The sequence below is a fragment of the Oncorhynchus mykiss genome, chromosome 26 (assembly GCF_057628025.1).
Source record: "Oncorhynchus mykiss isolate SJ-2025 chromosome 26, ASM5762802v1, whole genome shotgun sequence".
Lineage (NCBI taxonomy): Eukaryota > Metazoa > Chordata > Actinopteri > Salmoniformes > Salmonidae > Oncorhynchus > Oncorhynchus mykiss.
The window spans coordinates 48,498,587-48,525,000 of record NC_143047.1 but is presented as its reverse complement, the minus strand read 5'-3'; the positions used below and the strand labels follow the sequence as shown (position 1 = coordinate 48,525,000).

The following is a 26,414-nucleotide window of genomic DNA, read 5'->3' as shown; positions in this document are numbered from 1 at the left end:
TCCCCTTCCCAGTCAAAAGGAGGGAGCTGGGCCCCTTTGTGGGTCTTCTTAAAGCAGGGGCCTTCTAGAGGAGAGGAGATGTGCTGAGCTCCCCAGACCCCTCTGATCTCCTCACTGGCTTTATTTAGACGCTCATCCATCCCTCCCTCCCCCGCACACAATCCATTCACACTACAAAGGTGCCCGGCGCCTGCTAACGGATTCAGGAATGATGTCATCCTCAACCTCTCGCTCTGCTCTTCTCTCCCACTCTCTTATCAAGCTGAGCTGAAAGCATTTGGAGCATCCGTTGGTTGGTAGCAGAGTTTGATCCGGTCCACTGGGTGTAGGTTACTGGGAGGGTGAAGCTCGTCACCCAGGCTATTGCACACAGCACAGTAAAGCCTGGGGGCATCTAGTTGGCCTTTAGTGGGAGTGACCGCAGAATTCTATGGGAGTGACCGCAGAATTCTATGGGAGTGACCGCAGAATTCTATGGGAGTGACCGCAGAATTCTATGGGAGTGACCGCAGAATTCTATGGGAGTGACCGCAGAATTCTATGGGAGTGACCGCAGAATTCTATGGGAGTGACCGCAGAATTCTATGGGAGTGACCGCAGAATTCTATGGGAGTGACCGCAGAATTCTATGGGAGTGGCCGCAGGATTCTATGGGAGTGACCTCAGAGTTCTATGGGAGTGACCTCAGAGTTCTATGGGAGTGACCTCAGAGTTCTATGGGAGTGACCTCAGAGTTCTATGGGAGTGACCTCAGAGTTCTGTGGGAGTGACCTCAGAGTTCTGTGGGAGAGACCGCAGAGTTCTGTGGGAGTGACCGCAGAGTTCTATGGGAGTGACCTCAGAGTTCTATGGGAGTGACCTCAGAGTTCTATGGGAGTGACCTCAGAGTTCTGTGGGAGTGACCTCAGAGTTCTGTGGGAGAGACCGCAGAGTTCTGTGGGAGTGACCGCAGAGTTCTGTGGGAGTGACCGCAGAGTTCTGTGGGAGTGACCGCAGAGTTCTGTGGGAGTGACCGCAGAGTTCTGTGGGAGTGACCGCAGAGTTCTATGGGAGTGACCGCAGAGTTCTATGGGAGTGACCGCAGAGTTCTATGGGAGTGACCGCAGAGTTCTATGGGAGTGACCGCAGAGTTCTATGGGAGTGAAGTTTTTGGCATCGTTACATTTTTGCAAATCGGTTCCCTTCGGCAAGACTCTTCCCATGAATCTCAGTGTGTTACCTAGGAAGAACAACACTGCCCTAAAAAAAAATTGTTTAGAATAAGTCAACATAACTCAAGGAAGATCGCGCATTTTAACATATAGTTAAGAAGTTTAGTGGTTGAAGGAGCGCTATTTCTGAGGTTTGATAACTTCCATTACATCTCTAAACCTCAGCTGGCCACTTGTCCACTAGACTACATCTCTAAACCTGAGTCAGACACTTGTCCACTAGACTACATCTCTAAACCTGAGTCAGACACTTGTCCACTAGACTACATCTCTAAACCTGAGTCAGACACTTGTCCACTAGACTACATCTCTAAACCTGAGTCAGACACTTGTCCACTAGACTACATCTCTAAACCTGAGCTGGCCACTTGTCCATTACATCTCTAAACCTGAGTCAGAAACTTGTCCACTAGACTACATCTCTAAACCTGAGTCAGACACTTGTCCACTAGACTACATCTCTAAACCTGAGCTGGCCACTTGTCCACTAGATTACATCTCTAAACCTGAGTCAGACACTTGTCCACTAGACTACATCTCTAAACCTGAGCTGGCCACTTGTCCACTAGACTACATCTCTAAACCTGAGTCAGACACTTGTCCACTAGATTACATCTCTAAACCTGAGTCAGACACTTGTCCACTAGACTACATCTCTAAACCTAAGTCAGACACTTGTCCACTAGACTACATCTCTAAACCTGAGCTGGCCACTTGTCCACTAGACTACATCTCTAAACCTGAGCTGGCCACTTGTCCACTAGACTACATCTCTAAACCTCAGCTGGCCACTAGTCCACTAGACTACATCTCTAAACCTGAGTCAGACACTTGTCCACTAGACTACATCTCTAAACCTGAGCTGGCCACTTGTCCACTAGACTACATCTCTAAACCTGAGCTGGCCACTTGTCCACTAGACTACATCTCTAAACCTCAGCTGGCCACTAGTCCACTAGACTACATCTCTAAACCTGAGCTGGCCACTTGTCCACTAGACTACATCTCTAAACCTCAGCTGGCCACTAGTCCACTAGACTACATCTCTAAACCTGAGTCAGACACTTGTCCACTAGACTACATCTCTAAACCTGAGTCAGACACTAGTCCACTAGACTACATCTCTAAACCTGAGCTGGCCACTAGTCCACTAGACTACATCTCTAAACCTCAGCTGTCCACTAGACTACATCTCTAAACCTCAGCTGTCCACTAGACTACATCTCTAAACCTCAGCTGTCCACTAGACTACATCTCTAAACCTCAGCTGTCCACTAGACTACATCTATAAACCTCAGCTGTCCACTAGACTACATCTCTAAACCTGAGTCAGACACTCAGTCTCTTGCTCTTACTCTTTTTGTATAATGAATAGTAGAGAAGATCAGTAAACCACTGTGCTCCACTGGTTTCCCTTTTCATGACACCAGATTCCTCTGTGCTGCCACCCATTAGTGACCTCTGACCTGATCAGGGCTAGGGTTAGTAGCGTTAGTGTCTCAGTGCTGTGGCCCTCGCAGCCCTCAGAGTGCTGGTATTTGACCGTAGTGTCACCTACATACCTCCCTGCAAGGTCACTCTGAGGTAGTTAGAGACACACCTCCCTGTAAGGTCACTCTGAGGTAGTTAGACACACCTCCCTGCAAGGTCACTCTGAGGTAGTTAGACACACCTCCCTGTAAGGTCACGCTGAGGTAGTTAGAGACACACCTCCCTGCAAGGTCACTCTGAGGTAGTTAGACACACCTCTCTGCAAGGTCACTCTGAGGTAGTTAGAGACACACCTCCCTGTAAGGTCACACTGAGGTAGTTAGAGACACACCTCCCTGTAAGGTCACTCTGAGGTAGTTAGACACACCTCCCTGTAAGGTCACTCTGAGGTAGTTAGAGACACCTCCCTTTAAGGTCACTCTGAGGTAGTTAGAGACACACCTCCCTATAGGGTCACTCTGAGGTAGTTAGACACACCTCCCTGTAAGGTCACTCTGAGGTAGTTAGAGACACACCTCCCATGTAAGGTCACTCTGAGGTAGTTAGAGACACCTCCCTGTAAGGTCACTCTGAGGTAGTTAGAGACACACCTCCCATGTAAGGTCACTCTGAGGTAGTTAGACACACACCTTTATCTTGTGTCCTTTAACCATTTGAACATTGTTAAAACACTGTATATACATATAATATGACATTTGTAATGTCTTTATTGTTTTGAAACCTCTGTATGTTTAATGTTTACTATTCATTTTTATTATTTATTTCACTTCATATATTCACTTTATATATTATCTACCTCACCTGCTTTGGCAATGTTAACACATGTTTCCCATGCCAATAAAGCCCCTTGAATTGAATTGAATTGAGAGACAGAGACAGACAGACAGACAGACAGACAGACAGACAGACAGACAGACAGACAGACAGAGATGGAACAAGAGAGAGAAAGAGGAAGAGTGAGAGAGATGGAAAGAGAGAGAAAGAGCGAGAGAGAGAGAGAGACAGGAGAGAGAGTGAGAGTGTGTTCTCTGTCAACAGGGTCAGTTATTCAGAGGGAAGAGAGGAATTTCTAGAGGGCTGTTGGAATGTCCAGTGGCCCGGGTGGCCCCTCTCGGCATCAGGTCTCCTAAGCGATTATCTCTCTCTTTCTCTCTTTCCCTCTGGGGTCACAGCAGTGAGTGTTTGATCTGGCCTTAACCTCCTGTCAGACCCTAGCCAGCGTCTATACACTGAGACCCTAGTCAGCGTCTATACACTGAGACCAGTAACCAGCAGAGCTCAGACACCCCAAGATGGTCTGCGTTCCCTAAGTAGTGCACTACTTTTGACCAGATGCCTATGGGGGCTCTGGTCCACCCTATTGGCCCTGGTTAAAAAGTAGTGCACTATGTAAGGAATATTCGAGCCAATGATTTTGTCTAGATGTTTTGCTTTAGAGAGTGTTGAATAGATTGATTCAACAGAGACTTGATTTTAAATCAAAGACTCCCCAATATGTCTGGTTCAGAGGATCCTCTTCTGAAAGAGACTGTTCTCCCAGTCAGATATTCAGCTGAAAGACTCCCCAATATGTCTGGTTCAGAGGAACCTCTTCTGAAAGAGACTGTTCTCCCAGACAGATATTCAGCTGAAAGACTCCCCAATATGTCTGGTTCAGAGGAACCTCTTCTGAAAGAGACTGTTCTCCCAGACAGATATTCAGCTGTAGTTGGTCCTGTATCAATGTCCTGGTCTGGTCATTCAGACAGGCTATAGACAGTCTTCTGTTGGTCGTCATGAACTCTCAATGTCCTGTTGTTGATGGTACTGAGAGATGGATTCTGGGTAGTTAAATGGGATGGATTCTGGGTAGTTAAATGAGATGGATTCTGGGTAGTTAAATGAGATGGATTCCGGGTGGTTAAATGAGATGGATTCTGGGTAGTTTAATGAGATGTATTCTGGGTAGTTTAATGAGATGGATTCTGGGTAGTTTAATGAGATGGATTAATTTATTGGAGGTGTTAACTTGTCAAGACTAAGCATGTCTTTCTCATCAGCGTTACAGAGATTAGACAGCTTGTTAGAGCTCATTAAGGAGCTGTGTGTGTGTGTGTGTGTGTGTGTGTGTGTGTGTGTGTGTGTGTGTGTGTGTGTGTTCTGCTGCTATAGTATAGACAGGGGTCGTGACTGGTCAGACCTCCCAGCTCCTCCACACATCTCTCTGTTGTTTACAGAGCGGAGAGGGCTTCTCTCCTGACCCCTCACCTCTTCATACCTCTCTCTCTGTCCACCATCCTCACCCTGAGAGGAGAGGAGTCTGTCTCTGTCCACCATCCTCACCCTGAGAGGAGAGGAGTCTGTCTCTGTCCACCATCCTCACCCTGAGAGGAGAGGAGTCTGTCTCTGTCCACCATCCTCACCCTGAGAGGAGAGGAGTCTGTCTCTGTCCACCATCCTCACCCTGAGAGGAGAGGAGTCTGTCTCTGTCCACCATCCTCACCCTGAGAGGAGAGGAGTCTGTCTCTGTCCACCATCCTCACCCTGAGAGGAGAGGAGTCTGTCTCTGTCCACCATCCTCACCCTGAGAAGAGAGGAGTCCCTCTCTGTCCACCATCCTCACACTGAGAGGAGAGGAGTCCCTCTCTGTCCACCATCCTCACCCTGAGAGGAGAGGAGTCTGTCTCTGTCCACCATCCTCACCCTGAGAAGAGAGGAGTCCCTCTCTGTCCACCATCCTCACACTGAGAGGAGAGGAGTCCCTCTCTGTCCACCATCCTCACCCTGAGAGGAGAGGAGTCTGTCTCTGTCCACCATCCTCACCCTGAGAAGAGAGGAGTCCCTCTCTGTCCACCATCCTCACACTGAGAGGAGAGGAGTCCCTCTCTGTCCACCATCCTCACCCTGAGAGGAGAGTCTTTCAGTCTGTGTGTCAGTTCAGTCTCTTTAAAGAGTTCCTCGTCTCCTGTCTAACACGTGTGAAGACCAGGCCCATTGTGGACTAGAGCCACTGAGCTGTGTTGAGGTGACTAGTACTGGCCTGAGGCCTGTTGAGGTGACTAGTACTGGCCTGAGGCCTGTTGAGGTGACTAGTACTGGCCTGAGGCCTGTTGAGGTGACTAGTACTGGCCTGAGGCCTGTTGAGGTGACTAGTACTGGCCTGAGGCCTGTTGAGGTGACTAGTACTGGCCTGAGGCCTGTTGAGGTGACTAGTATTGGCCTGATGCCTGTTGAAGTGACTAGTACTGGCCTGAGGCTTGTTGAGGTGACTAGTACTGGCCTGAGGCCTGTTGAGGTGACTAGTACTGGCCTGAGGCCTGTTGAGGTGACTAGTACTGGCCTGAGGCCTGTTGAGGTGACTAGTACTGGCCTGAGGCCTGTTGAGGTGACTAGTACTGGCCTGAGGCCTGTTGAGGTGACTAGTACGGGCCTGAGGCCTGTTGAGGTGACTAGTACTGGCCTGAGGCCTGTTGAGGTGACTAGTACAGGCCTGAGGCCTGTTGAGGTGACTAGTACGGGCCTGAGGCCTGTTGAGATGACTAGTACTGGCCTGAGGCCTGTTGAGGTGACTAGTACTGGCCTGAGGCCTGTTGAGGTGACTAGTACTGGCCTGAGGCCTGTTGAGGTGACTAGTACAGTGCCTGAGGCCTGTTGAGGTGACTAGTACTGGCCTGAGGCCTGTTGAGGTGACTAGTACTGGCCTGAGGCCTGTTGAGGTGACTAGTACTGGCCTGAGGCCTGTTGAGGTGACTAGTACGGGCCTGAGGCCTGTTGAGGTGACTAGTACTGGCCTGAGGCCTGTTGAGGTGACTAGTACAGGCCTGAGGCCTGTTGAGGTGACTAGTACGGGCCTGAGGCCTGTTGAGATGACTAGTATGGGCCTGAGGCCTGTTGAGGTGACTAGTACAGGCCTGAGGCCTGTTGAGGTGACTAGTACAGGCCTGAGGCCTGTCGAGGTGACTAGTACTGGCCTGAGGCCTGTTGAGGTGACTAGTACGGGCCTGAGCTGTGTTGCTGTGACTAGTCTCTCTCTCTCTCTCTCTCTCTCTCTCTCTCTCTCTCTCTCTCTCTCTCTCTCTCTCTTTCTCTCTCTCTCTTTCTCTCTCTGTCTCTCTCTCTCTCTCTCTCTCTCTCTCTCTCTCTCTCTCTCTCTCTCTCTCTTTCTCTCTCTGTCTCTCTCTCTCTCTCTCTCTCTCTCTCTCTCTCTCTCTCCCTCTCTCCTCCCCCCCTTAGTTTAACACACTGACTGTAATTATCTAGATATGAGTGTCTGCTAAATGACCAACATGTGAAATGTATCAGGAGACTGGCTTGTTGTTCCTTCTCTCTCCAGGCGTATCAATTTGGAACATTCAAGACAACTACTGATTAACTCTCTCCTCTTTCCTCCTCTCTCCTTCTCTCTCTCCTCTTTCCTCCTCTCTCCCCTCTTTCCTCCTCTCTCCTTCTCTCGCCGCTCTCTCCTTCTCTCTCTCCTCTCTCCTTCTCTCTCTCCTTCCTCTCTCCTTATCTCTCCTCTATCTCCTCCTCTCTCATTCTCTCTCTCCTCTTTCCTCCTCTCTCCCCTCTTTCCTCCTCTCTCCTTCTCTCGCCATTCTCTCCTTCTCTCTCTCCTCTCTCCTTCTCTCTCTCCTTCCTCTCTCCTTATCTCTCCTCTCTCTCCTTCTCTCTCCTTCTCTCTCTCTCTCCTCTTTCCTTCTCTCGCCGCTCTCTCCTTCTCTCTCCTCCTCTCTCCTTCTCTCTCTCCTTCTCTCTCCCTCCTCTCTCCTTCTCTCTCTCCTATTTCCTCCTCTCTCCCCTCTTTCCTCCTCTCTCCTTCTCTCGCCGCTCTCTCCTTCTCTCTCTCCTCTCTCCTTCTCTCTCTCCTTCCTCTCCTTATCTCTCCTCTATCTCCTCCTCTCTCATTCTCTCTCTCCTCTTTCCTCCTCTCTCCCCTCTTTCCTCCTCTCTCCTTCTCTCGCCGTTCTCTCCTCTCTCTCTCTCCTCCTCTCGCCGCCCTCTCCTTCTCTCTCCTCTCTCCTTCTTTCTCCTTCCTCTCTCCTTGTTTCTCCTCTCTCCTTCTTTCTCTCCTCTCTCTCCTTCTCTCTCCTCTCTCTCCTTCTCTCTCTTCTCTCCTTCTCTCTCTCGCTCTCCTCTCTCTCATTCTCTCTCCTCTCCTCCTCTCTCCAGGCGTATGAGTGGGCGTTGGAGGGGATGCGTCACCTGGCCAGCATCAGCATGGAGGACTGCACGGTGCCCGACAAGAGCCAGGGGGTGATCAGCTGTCTGGAGGGGTACCGCCGGCAGCACCCCCCGATCCCCGACCCCCGCTTCCAGGAGATGAAGGAGCTGGCTGGGGAGATGAAGAGCGAGCAGGGCCTCAAACAGTGGAAGTTCGCCTGGTCCAAGTGCCAGGAGACCAAGCAGATGTTTGAGAAGAAGCTGGAGGCCGCTCTGAGGACGAGGCGAGCCCTGCCCACGGGAGAGTCACCCGGGTCAGGTACAGCGGGTGCAGGGAAGGACGGCGGGGTAGGGGACGCCACCCCCAGACGTTACTCTGACGTTAACAACGACGTGGGACAGGAGAGGAGCCGCAGCGTGTCACACGCCTGTAGAAAGGCCTTTAGTGGGGTGTGGGGGGTCAGAGAGAGGCTGTCCTCTACCTCCAGCGCTGCCTCAGCTCAGTCGGCCTGCAGCCTCAGACAGGAGACACCCCTAACCTCCTCTCCCTACGGTCTGGTGCACAGGCTCCCCCTCACCCCCCTCTCCACCCAGCTCCTCACCCGTAGCACCTCCTCCTCCGAGGAGTCGTCCCACGGAGTTCGTATTGAAGCGCAGGGCCGTAGCTCCTCCTGTTCCTCCTCCCCCTCCCTGACCCCCCTGGAGCCGAGCTCCGCCCCTAACCCTGCTCGCCGGCCCCCGCTCCGCAAGACCCAGAGCTTCGACTGCCAGAGCCCCGCCCCCGCCTCCCCTGACTCCTCCCGCTATGGGACCTGTCAGCGTACGCTGAGCGAGCCGGCCCGGCGCGGCCACACTGGGGTGTTTATTAAAGGCCTGGAGGTCAGTAGTAGGGAGGTGGCTGAGCGACCCTACTCCCCCAGAATGACGCCTCCTGGCTGGGCAGCGGGAGAGGCACTGAGGACCCCCTCCATCAGCACTACCAGTAGTCCTGTACCAGAGACCCGCGCCAAGGGCAGGTGGGTACCTGGCTAGTCAAGCTACCACACACACACACACACACACACAGAGCGAGCTTGTCTGTCTGTCTGTCTGTCTGTCTGTCTGTCTGTCTGTCTGTCTGTCTGTCTGTCTGTCTGTCTTTTTGTCTGTCTGTCTGTCTGTCTGTCTGTCTGTCTGTCTGTCTGTCTGTCTGTCTGTCATGTTTCCCAGTGTAGTGTTACAGGGACAGATGGGTTTTAGTCTAGCTACCACTACTCTTGTGTGTGTGTGTGTGTGTGTGTGTGTGTGTGTGTGTGTGTGTGGGGGGGGGGGGGGGGCCGTGTGTGTGGGGGGGCCGTGTGTGGGGCCGTGTGGAGCCGTGTGGAGGCTGGGCCTGATGCCGAGAGGCTGTAACCAGAGAACCTATCACACTGTTCACAGACCCCAACCCCACACTGAGTGGTACAGAACCCCCTGAACTGACACACTGGCGGGAGGGAGGGAGGTGAACTGATGGAAGGAGAGAGAGAGGGAGGTGAACTGAGGGAGAGAAGGAGTGAGGGAGTGAGAGAGAGGGAGGGAGAGAAGGAGGGAGTGAGGGAGGGAGGTGAACTGAGGGAGAGAAGGAGGGAGGGAGGTGAACTGAGGGAGAGAAGGAGGGAGGGAGGGAGGTGAACTGAGGGAGGGAGGGAGGGAGGTGAACTAAGGGAGAGAAGGAGGGAGGGAGGGAGGTGAACTGAGGGAGAGAGAGAGGGACTGAGGACCACTAGGACATGTTGAGACAGGTAGCTGGGGACTGAGGACCACTAGGACATGTTGAGACAGGTAGCTGGGGACTGAGGACCACTAGGCCATGTTGAGAGAGATAGCTGGGGACTGAGGACCACTAGGACATGTTGAGACAGGTAGCTGGGGACTGAGGACCACTAGGACATGTTGAGACAGGTAGCTGGGGACTGAGGACCACTAGGACATGTTGAGACAGGTAGCTGGGGACTGAGGACCACTAGGACATGTTGAGACAGGTAGCTGGGGACTGATGACCACTAGGACATGTTGAGACAGGTAGCTGGGGACTGATGACCACTAGGACATGTTGAGACAGGTAGCTGGGGACTGAGGACCACTAGGACATGTTGAGACAGGTAGCTGGGGACTGAGGACCACTAGGCCATGTTGAGAGAGATAGCTGGGGACTGAGGACCACTAGGACATGTTGAGACAGGTAGCTGGGGACTGAGGACCACTAGGACATGTTGAGACAGGTAGCTGGGGACTGAGGACCACTAGGCCATGTTGAGAGAGATAGCTGGGGACTGAGGACCACTAGGACATGTTGAGACAGGTAGCTGGGGACTGAGGACCACTAGGACATGTTGAGACAGGTAGCTGGGGACTGAGGACCACTAGGACATGTTGAGACAGGTAGCTGGGGACTGAGGACCACTAGGCCATGTTGAGAGAGATAGCTGGGGACTGAGGACCACTAGGACATGTTGAGACAGGTAGCTGGGGACTGAGGACCACTAGGACATGTTGAGACAGGTAGCTGGGGACTGAGGACCACTAGGACATGTTGAGACAGGTAGCTGGGGACTGAGGACCACTAGGACATGTTGAGACAGGTAGCTGGGGACTGATGACCACTAGGACATGTTGAGACAGGTAGCTGGGGACTGATGACCACTAGGACATGTTGAGACAGGTAGCTGGGGACTGAGGACCACTAGGACATGTTGAGACAGCTAGCTGGGGACTGAGGACCACTAGGACATGTTGAGACAGCTAGCTGGGGACTGAGGACCACTAGGACATGTTGAGACAGGTAGCTTAACAATCATCTCAGGTAGTCTTAACAGTCAGCTCCTCTCGCCACAGGAAACTGACCAGTCTTAACAGTCCTCTCCTCCTCTCTCTCCCTCCACAGTAAACTGACCAGTCTTAACAGTCCTCTCTCTCCCTCCACAGTAAACTGACCAGTCTTAACAGTCCTCTCTCTCCCTCCACAGTAAACTGACCAGTCTTAACAGTCCTCTCCTCCCTCCACAGTAAACTGACCAGTCTTAACAGTCCTCTCTCTCCCTCCACAGTAAACTGACCAGTCTTAACAGTCCTCTCCTCCCTCCACAGTAAACTGACCAGTCTTAACAGTCCTCTCCTCCTCTCTCTCCCTCCACAGTAAACTGACCAGTCTTAACAGTCCTCTCTCTCCCTCCACAGTAAACTGACCAGTCTTAACAGTCCTCTCTCTCCCTCCACAGTAAACTGACCAGTCTTAACAGTCCTCTCTCTCCCTCCACAGTAAACTGACCAGTCTTAAGTCCTCTCTCTCCCTCCACAGTAAACTGACCAGTCTTAACAGTCCTCTCCTCCCTCCACAGTAAACTGACCAGTCTTAACAGTCCTCTCCTCCCTCCACAGTAAACTGACCAGTCTTAACAGTCCTCTCCTCCCTCCACAGTAAACTGACCAGTCTTAACAGTCCTCTCTCTCCCTCCACAGTAAGCTGCGTCACATCGTGGATGAGATGGTGACCACGGAGAGGGAGTACGTGCGTTCCCTCCGGTACATCATCGAGCACTACTTCCCCGAGATGGAGAGAGGAGACCTCCCGCAGGACCTCAGGGGAAAACGCAGCGTCATCTTTGGGAACCTGGAGAAGCTTATGGACTTCCACAGCCAGTACTTCCTCAAGGAGTTGGAGAGCTGCTGCAACCACCCTCTGAGGGTGTCACACTGCTTCCTACGACACGTAAGAGACCTCATTCCTCTAACGACTTGTTTCAATATACCTAGAGGTAACGTTACTACTGAAAATCACCTATTACGAGTCTCACACTGCTTCCTACGACACGTAAGAGACCTCTTCATACCTCTTACTCTATAGCCGAATGACAATATGTTCCTCAAACGGTAGAGGATATCCACTTCTGTTACAGCCGAATGACAAAGTATTCCTGAGGTAACATTGCTGAGGTAACATTACTGAGGTAACATTACTGAGGTAACATTACTGAGGTAACATTACTGAGGTAACATTACTAAGGTAACATTACTGAGGTAACATTACTGAGGTAACATTACTGAGGTAACATTACTGATGATTACATTACTGAGGTAACATTACTGATGATTACATTACTGAGGTAACATTACTGATGATTACATTACTGAGGTAACATTACTGATGATTACATTACTGATGATTACATTACTGAGGTAACATTACTGATGATTACATTACTGAGGTAACATTACTGAGGTAACATTACTGAGGTAACATTACTGATGATTACATTACTGAGGTAACATTACTGATGATTACATTACTGAGGTAGCATTACTGAGGTAGCATTACTGAGGTAACATTACTGAGGTAACATTACTGAGGTAGCATTACTGAGGTAACATTACTGAGGTAACATTACTGATGATTACATTACTGAGGTAACATTACTGAGGTAACATTACTGAGGTAGCATTACTGAGGTAACATTACTGAGGTAACATTACTGAGGTAACATTACTGAGGTAGCATTACTGAGGTAACATTACTGAGGTAACATTACTGATGATTACATTACTGAGGTAACATTACTGAGGTAACATTACTGAGGTAGCATTACTGAGGTAACATTACTGAGGTAACATTACTGAGGTAGCATTACTGAGGTAACATTACTGAGGTAGCATTACTGAGGTAGCATTACTGAGGTAGCATTACTGAGGTAACATTACTGAAGTAACATTACTGAAGTAACATTACCGAGGTAACATTACTGAGGTAACCACCCCCTTTAGTCTCAGTGTTTCCTGCGCCTCTAGACATCTACAGTATACTATATCCTAATGATGACGATGTGTTCCTGAGGTTCCTTGGTCCAGTATGTTTAACTGGCCGGCCCCGGTATCTAGCTGCTCGTTAACCTCAAGGCAGGATTTTGGCTTTAGGGAGGCGCTTTCACCTTCAAAGACCAACCCAGCTGTGAAAATACTGAACTCTACTAATCTCTCTAGCAGGTTCCATGTTGTCACAACCCTGTTTCCCTCACACACACACACACACACACACACACACACACACACACACACACACACACACATATTCTGTTCTCTCTCTCTACCTTCATACCTGTGGTCATTCTCAGACCCCTTGGTTTGATTTAAACATCCTGATTTTCCTTCAAACAGCAGCTGGAGACGTAGTCCTCTCTCCCAGGCTTATAACAGGGAGATGTAGTCCTCTCTACCAGGCTTATAACAGGGAGATGTAGTCCTCTCTCCCAGGCTTATAACAGGGAGACGTAGTCCTCTCTCCCAGGCTTATAGCAGGGAGACGTAGTCCTCTCTACCAGGCTTATAACAGGGAGACGTAGTCCTCTCTCCCAGGCTTATAACAGGGAGATGTAGTCCTCTCTACCAGGCTTATAACAGGGAGATGTAGTCCTCTCTCCCAGGCTTATAACAGGGAGACGTAGTCCCCTCTCCCAGGCTTATAACAGGGAGATGTAGTCCTCTCTCCCAGGCTTATAGCAGGGAGACGTAGTCCTCTCTACCAGGCTTATAACAGGGAGATGTAGTCCTCTCTCCCAGGCTTATAACAGGGAGATGTAGTCCTCTCTCCCAGGCTTATAACAGGGAGATGTAGTCCTCTCTCCCAGGCTTATAACAGGGAGACGTAGTCCTCTCTCCCAGGCTTATAACAGGGAGACGTAGTCCTCTCTCCCAGGCTTATAGCAGGGAGATGTAGTCCTCTCTCCCAGGCTTATAACAGGGAGATGTAGTCCTCTCTCCCAGGCTTATAACAGGGAGACGTAGTCCTCTCTCCCAGGCTTATAACAGGGAGATGTAGTCCTCTCTCCCAGGCTTATAACAGGGAGATGTAGTCCTCTCTACCAGGCTTATAGCAGGGAGATGTAGTCCTCTCTCCCAGGCTTATAACAGGGAGATGTAGTCCTCTCTCCCAGGCTTATAACAGGGAGATGTAGTCCTCTCTACCAGGCTTATAACAGGGAGACTGAATCTGCGTCCCAAACGGCACACTAGTCCCTATATAGTGCACCTCTTTTGACCCGAGCCTTATGGGCTAGTGCACTACATAGGGACTAGTGTGCCGTTTGGGACGCAGGCTAAGTCGACACATTCCTGGCTATAAAAGTCTGGGAGAGATATTACACTCTGTACGAATATTAAAAAAGCAACCAAGTAATTTGAAGTCTCGCCAGAATTCTCGCCAAATAAAACCGAACTTGTCGAGAAATGGAGAGTCCCTCGTTTCCTTTTTTTGGTACAGGGCATGTTTACAGAACAAGAGAGGGTTTTCTGTTTTCTCTCAGTAGAATGATTTGTTCTGTTTCCATGTCATCCACAGCAAGACGCGTTCGGCCTGTACGCTCTGTACAGTAAGAACAAGCCGCGGTCTGATACGCTGTTGGCCAGCCACGGAAACAGCTTCTTCAGGGTGAGGGAGAAGAACACACCAGAACACACATCCATGTGCTTCAGAACGTACAGACAACTAGCTGTCTGTCTGTCTGACTGTCTGTCTGTCTAGCTGTCTGAACGTCTGACTGTCTAGCTGTCTGTCTGTCTGTCTGTCTGTCTGTCTGGCTGCCTGTCTGTCTGTATAACCTTTGACCTCTAACCGCTATAGAACAAGCAGCTGAAGCTGGGAGATAAGATGGACCTGGCCTCCTACCTGTTAAAGCCCATCCAGAGGATGGCTAAATACGCTCTCCTCCTCAAAGACCTGATCAAGGAGGTGAGCGAGGCGCAGGAGACAGAGCTGGGCTACCTCCGAGCCGCCGCGGAGATGGTCAAGTTCCAGCTGCGTCACGGCAACGACCTGCTCGCCATGGACGCCATTCGAGACTGTGACGTGAGTGACGCACCTTCAGCCTGAGAGTCATCGTGTCTTCTTTGACCCTCACAGAGTTACGGTCCAACTCGGGAGACGGCTGAGGGGAGAGCGGCTCATAATAACGTCTGGAGTGACACGGTATCCAACAGAGAAACCGTGTGTTTTGATGTGTTTGATTCCATCTATTCCGCTCCAGACGTTACCACGAGCCCGTCCTCCCCAATTAAGGTGCCACCAGCCTCCTGTGTGGTACAGCGATAATATGACAAACTCTCTGGGGGGGGGGGGGGGGGGGTGTTGTAAAATACTACTGGTACAGTTTTAGACTTGGGGATTATAAAATACTACTGGTACAGTTTTAGACTTGGGGATTATAAAATACTACTGGTACAGTTTTAGACTTGGGGATTATAAAATACCACTGGTACAGTTTTAGACTTGGGGATTATAAAATACTACTGGGACAGTTTTAGACTTGGGGATTATAAAATACCACTGGTACAGTTTTAGACTTGGGGATTATAAAATACTACTGGTACAGTTTTAGACTTGGGGATTATAAAATACTACTGGTACAGTTTTAGACTTGGGGATTATAAAATACTACTGGTACAGTTTTAGACTTGGGGATTATAAAATACTACTGGTACAGTTTTAGACTTGGGGATTATAAAATACTACTGGTACAGTTTTAGACTTGGGGATTATAAAATACTACTGGTACAGTTTTAGACTTGGGGATTATAAAATACTACTGGTACAGTTTTAGACTTGGGGATTATAAAATACTACTGGTACAGTTTTAGACTTGGGGATTATAAAATACTACTGGTACAGTTTTAGACTTGGGGATTATAAAATACTACTGGTACAGTTTTAGACTTGGGGATTATAAAATACCACTGGTACAGTTTTAGACTTGGGGATTATAAAATACTACTGGGACAGTTTTAGACTTGGGGATTATAAAATACCACTGGTACAGTTTTAGACTTGGGGATTATAAAATACTACTGGTACAGTTTTAGACTTGGGGATTATAAAATACTACTGGTACAGTTTTAGACTTGGGGATTATAAAATACTACTGGTACAGTTTTAGACTTGGGGATTATAAAATACTACTGGTACAGTTTTAGACTTGGGGATTATAAAATACTACTGGTACAGTTTTAGACTTGGGGATTATAAAATACTACTGGTACAGTTTTAGACTTGGGGATTATAAAATACTACTGGTACAGTTTTAGACTTGGGGATTATAAAATACTACTGGTACAGTTTTAGACTTGGGGATTATAAAATACTACTGGTACAGTTTTAGACTTGGGGATTATAAAATACTACTGGTACAGTTTTAGACTTGGGGATTATAAAATACTACTGGTACAGTTTTAGATTTGGGGATTATAAAATACTACTGGTACAGTTTTAGACTTGGGGATTATAAAATACTACTGGTACAGTTTTAGACTTGGGGATTATAAAATACTACTGGTACAGTTTTAGACTTGGGGATTATAAAATACTACTGGTACAGTTTTAGACTTGGGGATTATAAAATACTACTGGTACAGTTTTAGACTTGGGGATTATAAAATACTACTGGTACAGTTTTAGATTTGGGGATTATAAAATACTACTGGTACAGTTTTAGACTTGGGGATTATAAAATACTACTGGGACAGTTTTAGACTTGGGGATTATAAAATACTACTGGTACAGTTTTAGACTTGGGGATTATAAAATACCACTGGTACAGTTTTAGACTTGGGGATTATAAAATACTACTGGTACAGTTTTAGACTTGGGGATTATAAAATACTACTGGTACAGTTTTAGACTTGGGGATTATAAAATACTACTGGTACAGTTTTAGACTTGGGGATTATAAAATACCACTGGTACAGTTTTAGACTTGGGGATTATAAAATACTACTGGTACAGTTTTAGACTTGGGGATTATAAAATACTACTGGTACAGTTTTAGACTTGGGGATTGTAAAATACCACTGGTACAGTTTTAGACTTGGGGATTATAAAATACTACTGGTACAGTTTTAGACTTGGGGATTATAAAATACTACTGGTACAGTTTTAGACTTGGGGATTGTAAAATACCACTGGTACAGTTTTAGACTTGGGGATTATAAAATACTACTGGTACAGTTTTAGACTTGGGGATTATAAAATACCACTGGTACAGTTTTAGATTCGGGGATTATAAAATACTACTGGTACAGTTTTAGACTTGGGGATTGTAAAATACCACTGGTACAGTTTTAGACTTGGGGATTATAAAATACTACTGGTACAGTTTTAGACTTGGGGATTGTAAAATACCACTGGTACAGTTTTAGACTTGGGGATTATAAAATACTACTGGTACAGTTTTAGACTTGGGGATTATAAAATACCACTGGTACAGTTTTAGACTTGGGGATTATAAAATACTACTGGTACAGTTTTAGATTTAGGGATTGTAAAATAGCGGCGTGAAGAACGAGACTTGGGAGGATGGCAACGTGCAACAGGTTTTTGAGTAACATGAAGTGTTGTATATTAAGCCTGTCTCTTGTCCCGTCCTCCCCAGGTGAACCTGAAGGAGCAGGGTCAACTGGTCAGACAGGATGAGTTCTGGATCTGGTACGGCAGGAAGAAGTGTCAGCGCCATGTCTTCCTGTTTGAAGACCTGGTGCTGTTCAGTAAACCCAAACGCATCGAAGGAGGACTGGACGTTTACATCTACAAACACTCCTTTAAGGTGGGTCCCTCTATATCTACCCTCTATATATACCCTCTATATCTACCAACACTCCTTTAAGGTGGGTCCCTCTATATGTACCAACACTCCTTTAAGGTGGGTCCCTCTGTATCTACCAACACTCCTTTAAGGTGGGTCCCTCTGTATCTACCAACACTCCTTTAAGGTGGGTCCCTCTATATCTACCAACACTCCTTTAAGGTGGGTCCCTCTGTATCTACCAACACTCCTTTAAGGTGGGTCCCTCTATATGTACCAACACTCCTTTAAGGTGGGTCCCTCTGTATCTACCAACACTCCTTTAAGGTGGGTCCCTCTATATCTACCAACACTCCTTTAAGGTGGGTCCCTCTGTATCTACCAACACTCCTTTAAGGTGGGTCCCTCTATATCTACCAACACTCCTTTAAGGTGGGTCCCTCTATATCTACCCTATATATCTACCAACACTCCTTTAAGGTGGGTCCCTCTATATCTACACTCTATACAGTGCCTTGCGAAAGTATTCGGCTCCCTTGAACTTTGCGACCTTTTGCCACATTTCAGGCTTCAAACATAAAGATATAAAACTGTATTTTTTTGTGAAGAATCAACAACAAGTGGGACACAATCATGAAGTGGAACGACATTTATTGGATATTTCAAACTTTTTTAACAAATCAAAAACTGAAAAATTGGGCGTGCAAAATTATTCAGCCCCCTTAAGTTAATACTTTGTAGCGCCACCTTTTGCTGCGATTACAGCTGTAAGTCGCTTGGGGTATGTCTCTATCAGTTTTGCACATCGAGAGACTGAAATTTTTTCCCATTCCTCCTTGCAAAACAGCTCGAGCTCAGTGATGTTGGATGGAGAGCATTTGTGAACAGCAGTTTTCAGTTCTTTCCACAGATTCTCGATTGGATTCAGGTCTGGACTTTGACTTGGCCATTCTAACACCTGGATATGTTTATTTTTGAACCATTCCATTGTAGATTTTGCTTTATGTTTTGGATCATTGTCTTGTTGGAAGACAAATCTCCGTCCCAGTCTCAGGTCTTTTGCAGACTCCATCAGGTTTTCTTCCAGAATGGTCCTGTATTTGGCTCCATCCATCTTCCCATCAATTTTAACCATCTTCCCTGTCCCTGCTGAAGAAAAGCAGGCCCAAACCATGATGCTGCCACCACCATGTTTGACAGTGGGGATGGTGTGTTCAGGGTGATGAGCTGTGTTGCTTTTACGCCAAACATAACGTTTTGCATTGTTGCCAAAAAGTTCAATTTTGGTTTCATCTGACCAGAGCACCTTCTTCCACATGTTTGGTGTGTCTCCCAGGTGGCTTGTGGCAAACTTTAAACAACACTTTTTATGGATATCTTTAAGAAATGGCTTTCTTCTTGCCACTCTTCCATAAAGGCCAGATTTGTGCAATATACGACTGATTGTTGTCCTATGGACAGAGTCTCCCACCTCAGCTGTAGATCTCTGCAGTTCATCCAGAGTGATCATGGGCCTCTTAGCTGCATCTCTGATCAGTCTTTTCTTTGTATGAGCTGAAAGTTTAGAGGGACGGCCAGGTCTTGGTAGATTTGCAATGGTCTGATACTCCTTCCATTTCAATATTATCGCTTGCACAGTGCTCCTTGGGATGTTTAAAGCTTGGGAAATCTTTTTGTATCCAAATCCGGCTTTAAACTTCTTCACAACAGTATCTCGGACCTGCCTGGTGTGTTCCTTGTTCTTCATGATGACCTCTGAGACTATCACAGTGCAGGTGCATTTATACGGAGACTTGATTACACACAGGTGGATTGTATTTATCATCATTAGTCATTTAGGTCAACATTGGATCATGCAGAGATCCTCACTGAACTTCTGGAGAGAGTTTGCTGCACTGAAAGTAAAGGGGCTGAATAATTTTGCACGCCCAATTTTTCAGTTTTTGATTTGTTAAAAAAGTTTGAAATATCCAATAAATGTCGTTCCACTTCATGATTGTGTCCCACTTGTTGTTGATTCTTCACAAAAAAATACAGTTTTATATCTTTATGTTTGAAGCCTGAAATGTGGCAAAAGGTCGCAAAGTTCAAGGGGGCCGAATACTTTCGCAAGGCACTGTATCTACCAACACTCCTTTAAGGTGGGTCCCTCTATATGTACCAACACTCCTTTAAGGTGGGACCCTCTATATCTACCCTATATATCTACCAACACTCCTTTAAGGTGGGTCCCTCTATATCTACCAACGCTCCTTTAAGATGGGTCCCTCTATATTTACTCTCTATATCTACCAACACTCCTTTAAGGTGGGTCCCTCTATATCTACCAACACTCCTTTAAGGTGGGTCCCTCTATATCTACCAACACTCCTTTAAGGTGGGTCCCTCTATATCTACCAACACTACTTTAAGGTGGGTCCTTCTACATCTACCCTCTATATCTACCAACACTTCTTTAAGGTAGGACCCTCTATATCTACCCTCTATATCTACCCTCTATATCTACAAACACTCCTTTAAGGTGGGTCCCTCTATATCTATCCTCTATATCTACCCTCTATATCTACCAACACTCCTTTAAGGTGGGTCCCTCTATATCTACCCTCTATATATACCCTCTATATCTACAAACACTCCTTTAAGGTGGGTCCCTCTATCTACCCTCTATATCTACCAACACTCCTTTAAGGTGGGTCCCTCAATATCTACCCTCTATATCTACAAACACTCCTTTAAGGTGGGTCCCTCAATATCTACCCTCTATATCTACAAACACTCCTTTAAGATGGGTCCCTCAAAATCTACCCTCTATATCTACAAACACTCCTTTAAGGTGGGTCCCTCAATATCTACCCACTATATCTACAAACACTCCTTTAAGGTGGGTCCCTCTATATCTACCAACACTCCTTTAAGGTGGGTCCCTCTATATCTACCAACACTCCTTTAAGGTGGGTCCCTCTATATCTACCAACACTACTTGAAGGTGGGTCCCTCTATATCTACCCTCTATATCTACCAACACTCCTTTAAGGTGTGTCCCTCTATATCTACCCTCTATATCTACCAACACTCCTTTAAGGTGGGTCCCTCTATATCTACCCTCTATATCTACAAACACTCCTTTAAGGTGGGACCCTCTATATCTACCAACACTCCTTTAAGGTGGGTCCCTCAATATCTACCAACACTTCTTTAAGGTAGGGCCTCTATATCTACCCTCTATATCTACAAACACTCCTTTAAGGTGGGTCCCTCTATATCTACCAACACTCCTTTAAGGTGGGTCCCTCTATATCTACCCTCTATATCTACCCTCTATATCTACCAACATGGTCAGTTGTAGTAGTGACATAGGGATTTGGTTATACTGTGGTCAGTTGTAGTAGTGACATAGGGATTTGGTTACACTGTGGTCAGTTGTAGAAGTGGCATAGGGATTTGGTTACACTGTGGTCAGTTGTAGAAGTGACATAGGGATTTGGTTATACTGTGGTCAGTTGTAGAAGTGACATAGGGATTTGGTTATACTGTGGTCAGTTGTGGAAGTGACATAGGGATTTGGTTATACTGTGGTCAGTTGTAGAAGTGACATAGGGATTTGGTTATACTGTGGCCAGTTGTAGAATTGACATAGGGATTTGGTTATACTGTGGCCAGTTGTAGTAGTGACATAGGGATTTGGTTATACTGTGGTCAGTTGTAGAAGTGACATAGGGATTTGGTTATACTGTGGTCAGTTGTAGAAGTGACATAGGGATTTGGTTATACTGTGGTCAGTTGTAGAAGTGACATAGGGATTTGGTTATACTGTGGTCAGTTGTAGAAGTGACATAGGGATTTGGTTACACTGTGGTCAGTTGTAGAAGTGACATAGGGATTTGGTTATACTGTGGTCAGTTGTAGAAGTGACATAGGGATTTGGTTATACTGTGGTCAGTTGTAGAAGTGACATAGGGATTTGGTTATACTGTGGTCAGTTGTAGAAGTGACATAGGGATTTGGTTATGTGATGTGATAAGCAGAAACGTAGAAGTTGTTTTGTCGGGAATCACATCTCTCTCTTTCTCCCTCCCCCCAGACGGCAGACGTGGGGATGACCGAGACATCTGGGGACAACAGTCTTCGTTTCGAGGTGTGGTTCAGACGCAGGAGCAGTAAGAACCAGACTTATGTCCTGCAGGCCTCCAACACAGACATCAAACACGCCTGGACCACCAACATCGCACGTATCCTCTGGCAGCAGGCTACCCGGAATAAAGGTAGAGATGAGGGAGGGAGAGAGGGAGGGAGGGAGGGACGGAGAGAGAGGGAGGGAGAGAGGGAGAGACAGAGAGAGGGAGAGAGAGACAGAGACAGACAGAGAGAGGGAGAGAGAGAGGGAGGGAGAGAGAGACAGAGAGACAGAGACAGACAGAGAGAGGGAGAGAGAGAGAGAGAGAGACAGAGAGAGAGACAGAGAGAGAGAGAGACAGAGAGAGGGAGAGAGAGAGAGGGAGAGAGAGAGAGGGAGAGAGAGAGAGGGAGAGAGAGAGAGAGAATGAGAGAGAGAGAGAAATGGAGAGACAGAGAGAGGGAGAGAGAGAGAGGGAGAGAGAGAGAGAGAGAATGAGAGAGAGAGAGAGAGAGAAAGGGAGAGACAGAGAGAGGGAGAGACAGAGAGAGGGAGAGAGAACATAACAGTTGATACAAGTGTTATCTGGGTGTGTTTGGGTGGGCCCAGTGTGGTTAATTCATCTCTGTGTTGTGTTCAGAGATCCGTAATCAGGAGATGGTTTCCATGGGAGTGGGTAACAAGCCGTTCCTGGACATTACACCCAGTGATGCTGCGATCAACGACAGGGCTATAGACTACATCATGAAGGGAAGAGGTAACCACTAAACTAAACCACTGTCTAGTACACTGATCAATAACCACTAAACTAAACCACTGTCTAGTCCACTGATCAATAACCACTAAATCACTGTCTAGTACACTGATCAATAACCACTAATCTAAACCACTGTCTATTACACTGATCAATAACCACTAAACTAAACCACTGTCTAGTACACTGATCAATAACCACTAAACTAAACCACTGTCTAGTACACTGATCAATAACCACTAAACCACTGTCTAGTACACTGATCAATAACCACTAAACCACTGTCTAGTACACTGATCAATAACTACTAAACTAAACCACTGTCTAGTACACTGATCAATAACCACTAAACCACTGTCTAGTACACTGATCAATAACCACTAAACCACTGTCTAGTACACTGATCAATAACCACTAAACCACTGTCTAATACACTGATCAATAACCATTAAACTAAACCACTGTCTAGTACACTGATCAATAACCACTAAACCACTGTCTAGTACACTGATCAATAACCATTAAACTAAACCACTGTCTATTACACTGATCAATAACCACTAAACCACTGTCTAGTACACTGATCAATAACCACTAAACCACTGTCTAGTACACTGATCAATAACCACTAAACCACTGTCTAGTCCACTGATCAATAACCACTAAACCACTGTCTAGTACACTGATCAATAACCACTAAACTAAACCACTGTCTATTACACTGATCAATAACCACTAAACTAAACCACTGTCTATTACACTGATCAATAACCACTAAACTAAACCACTGTCTAGTACACTGATCAATAACCACTAAACTAAACCACTGTCTAGTACACGGATCAATAACCACTAAACCACTGTCTAGTACACTGATCAATAACCATTAAACTAAACCACTGTCTATTACACTGATCAATAACCACTAAACTAAACCACTGTCTAGTACACTGATCAATAACCACTAAACTAAACCACTGTCTAGTACACTGATCAATAACCACTAAACTAAACCACTGTCTATTACACTGATCAATAACCACTAAACCACTGTCTAGTACACTGATCAATAACCACTAAACCACTGTCTAGTACACTGATCAATAACCACTAAACTAAACCACTGTCTAGTACACTGATCAATAACCACTAAACTAAACCACTGTCTAGTTCACTGATCAATAACCACTAAATCACTGTCTAGTACACTGATCAATAACCACTAAACTAAACCACTGTCTAGTACACTGATCAATAACCACTAAACCACTGTCTAGTACACTGATCAATAACCACTAAACCACTGTCTAGTACACTGATCAATAACCACTAAACCACTGTCTAGTACACTGATCAATAACCACTAAACCACTGTCTAATACACTGATCAATAACCATTAAACTAAACCACTGTCTAGTACACTGATCAATAACCACTAAACCACTGTCTAGTACACTGATCAATAACCATTAAACTAAACCACTGTCTATTACACTGATCAATAACCACTAAACTAAACCACTGTCTAGTACACTGATCAATAACCACTAAACCACTGTCTATTACACTGATCAATAACCACTAAACCACTGTCTAGTACACTGATCAATAACCACTAAACTAAACCACTGTCTAGTACACTGATCAATAACCACTAAACTAAACCACTGTCTAGTACACTGATCAATAACCACTAAATCACTGTCTAGTACACTGATCAATAACCACTAAACTAAACCACTGTCTAGTACACTGATCAATAACCACTAAACTAAACCACTGTCTAGTACACTGATCATTAACTCCTAAATCACTGTCTAGTACACTGATCAATAACCACTAAACTAAACCACTGTCTAGTACACTGATCAATAACCACTAAATCACTGTCTATTACACTGATCAATAACCACTAAACTAAACCACTGTCTAGTACACGGATCAATAACCACTAAACTAAACCACTGTCTTTTACACAGATCAATAACCATTAAACTAAACCACTGTCTAGTACACTGATCAATAACCACTAAACCACTGTCTAGTACACTGATCAATAACCACTAAACCACTGTCTAGTACACTGATCAATAACCACTAAACTAAACCACTGTCTAGTACACTGATCAATAACCATTAAACTAAACCACTGTCTAGTACACTGATCAATAACCACTAAACTAAACCACTGTCTAGTACACTGATCAATAACCACTAAACTACTGTCTAGTACATTGATCAATAACCACTAAATCACTGTCTAGTACACTGATCAATAACCACTAAACTAAACCACTGTATTTTACACTGATCAATAACCACTAAACTAAACCACTGTCTAGTACACTGATCAATAACTCCTAAATCACTGTCTAGTACACTGATCAATAACCTCTAAACTAAACCACTGTCTAGTACACTGATCAATAACTCCTAAATCACTGTCTAGTACACTGATCAATAACCACTAAACTAAACCACTGTCTAGTACACTGATCAATAACCACTAAACCACTGTCTAGTACACTGATCAATAACCACTAAATCACTGTCTAGTACACTGATCAATAACCACTAATCTAAACCACTGTCTATTACACTGATCAATAACCACTAAACTAAACCACTGTCTATTATACTGATCAATAACCACTAAACTAAACCACTGTCTATTATACTGATCAATAACCACTAAACCACTGTCTAATACACAGATCAATAACCACTAAACCACTGTCTAGTACACTGATCAATAACCACTAAACTAAACCACTGTCTTTTACACAGATCAATAACCATTAAACTAAACCACTGTCTAGTACACTGATCAATAACCACTAAACCACTGTCTAGTACACTGATCAATAACCACTAAACCACTGTCTAGTACACTGATCAATAACCACTAAACCACTGTCTATTACACTGATCAATAACCACTAAACCACTGTCTATTACACTGATCAATAACCACTAAACCACTGTCTAGTACACTGATCAATAACCATTAAACTAAACCACTGTCTAGTACACTGATCAATAACCACTAAACCACTGTCTAGTACACTGATCAATAACCACTAAACCACTGTCTATTATACTGATCAATAACCACTAAACTAAACCACTGTCTAGTACACTGATCAATAACCACTAAACCACTGTCTAGTACACTGATCAATAAACACTAAATCACTGTCTAGTACACTGATCAATAACCACTAAACCTCTGTCTAGTACACTGATCAATAACCACTAAACCACTGTCTAGTACACTGATCAATAACCACTAAACCACTGTCTATTACACTGATCAATAACCACTAAACTAAACCACTGTCTAGTACACTGATCAATAACCACTAAACCACTGTCTAGTACACTGATCAATAACCACTAAACCACTGTCTAGTACACTGATCAATAACCACTAAACCACTGTCTAGTACACTGATCAATAACCACTAAACCACTGTCTATTACACTGATCAATAACCACTAAACCACTGTCTAATACACTGATCAATAACCATTCAACTAAACCACTGTCTAGTACACTGATCAATAACCACTAAACCACTGTCTATTACACTGATCAGTAACCACTAAACCACTGTCTAATACACTGATCAATAACCATTCAACTAAACCACTGTCTAGTACACTGATCAATAACCACTAAACCACTATCTAGTACACTGATCAATAACCACTAAACCACTGTCTATTACACTGATCAATAACCACTAAACCAAACCACTGTCTATTACACTGATCAATAACCACTAAACCAAACCACTGTCTAATACACTGATCAATAACCACTAAACCACTGTCTATTACACTGATCAATAACCACTAAACCACTGTCTAGTACACTGATCAATAACCACTAAACTAAACCACTGTCTAATACACTGATCAATAACCATTAAACTAAACCACTGTCTAGTACACTGATCAATAACCACTAAACCACTGTCTAGTACACTGATCAATAACCACTAAACCACTGTCTAGTACACTGATCAATAACCACTAAACCACTGTCTATTACACTGATCAATAACCACTAAACTAAACCACTGTCTAGTACACTGATCAATAACCACTAAATCACTGT

The 26,414-nt window shown here is 45.7% G+C and overlaps 1 protein-coding gene across 8 annotated transcripts in view; it reads left to right on the top strand.

Annotated features, from left to right (window-relative positions):
* The window catches only part of plekhg4 (pleckstrin homology and RhoGEF domain containing G4), a 257,371-nt gene that overhangs the window by 222,965 nt on the left and 7,992 nt on the right, over window positions 1–26,414 (top strand). For all 8 annotated transcript variants that reach the window (XM_090223345.1, XM_090223344.1, XM_090223343.1 and 5 more), the window contains 7 exons: window positions 7,851–8,857; window positions 11,322–11,571; window positions 14,191–14,280; window positions 14,473–14,697; window positions 17,273–17,443; window positions 21,504–21,684; window positions 22,177–22,293. In XM_090223345.1, coding sequence (XP_090079471.1) covers window positions 7,851–8,857; window positions 11,322–11,571; window positions 14,191–14,280; window positions 14,473–14,697; window positions 17,273–17,443; window positions 21,504–21,684; window positions 22,177–22,293 — 2,041 coding nt within the window. The remainder of the gene's footprint in view (window positions 1–7,850; window positions 8,858–11,321; window positions 11,572–14,190; window positions 14,281–14,472; window positions 14,698–17,272; window positions 17,444–21,503; window positions 21,685–22,176; window positions 22,294–26,414) is intronic.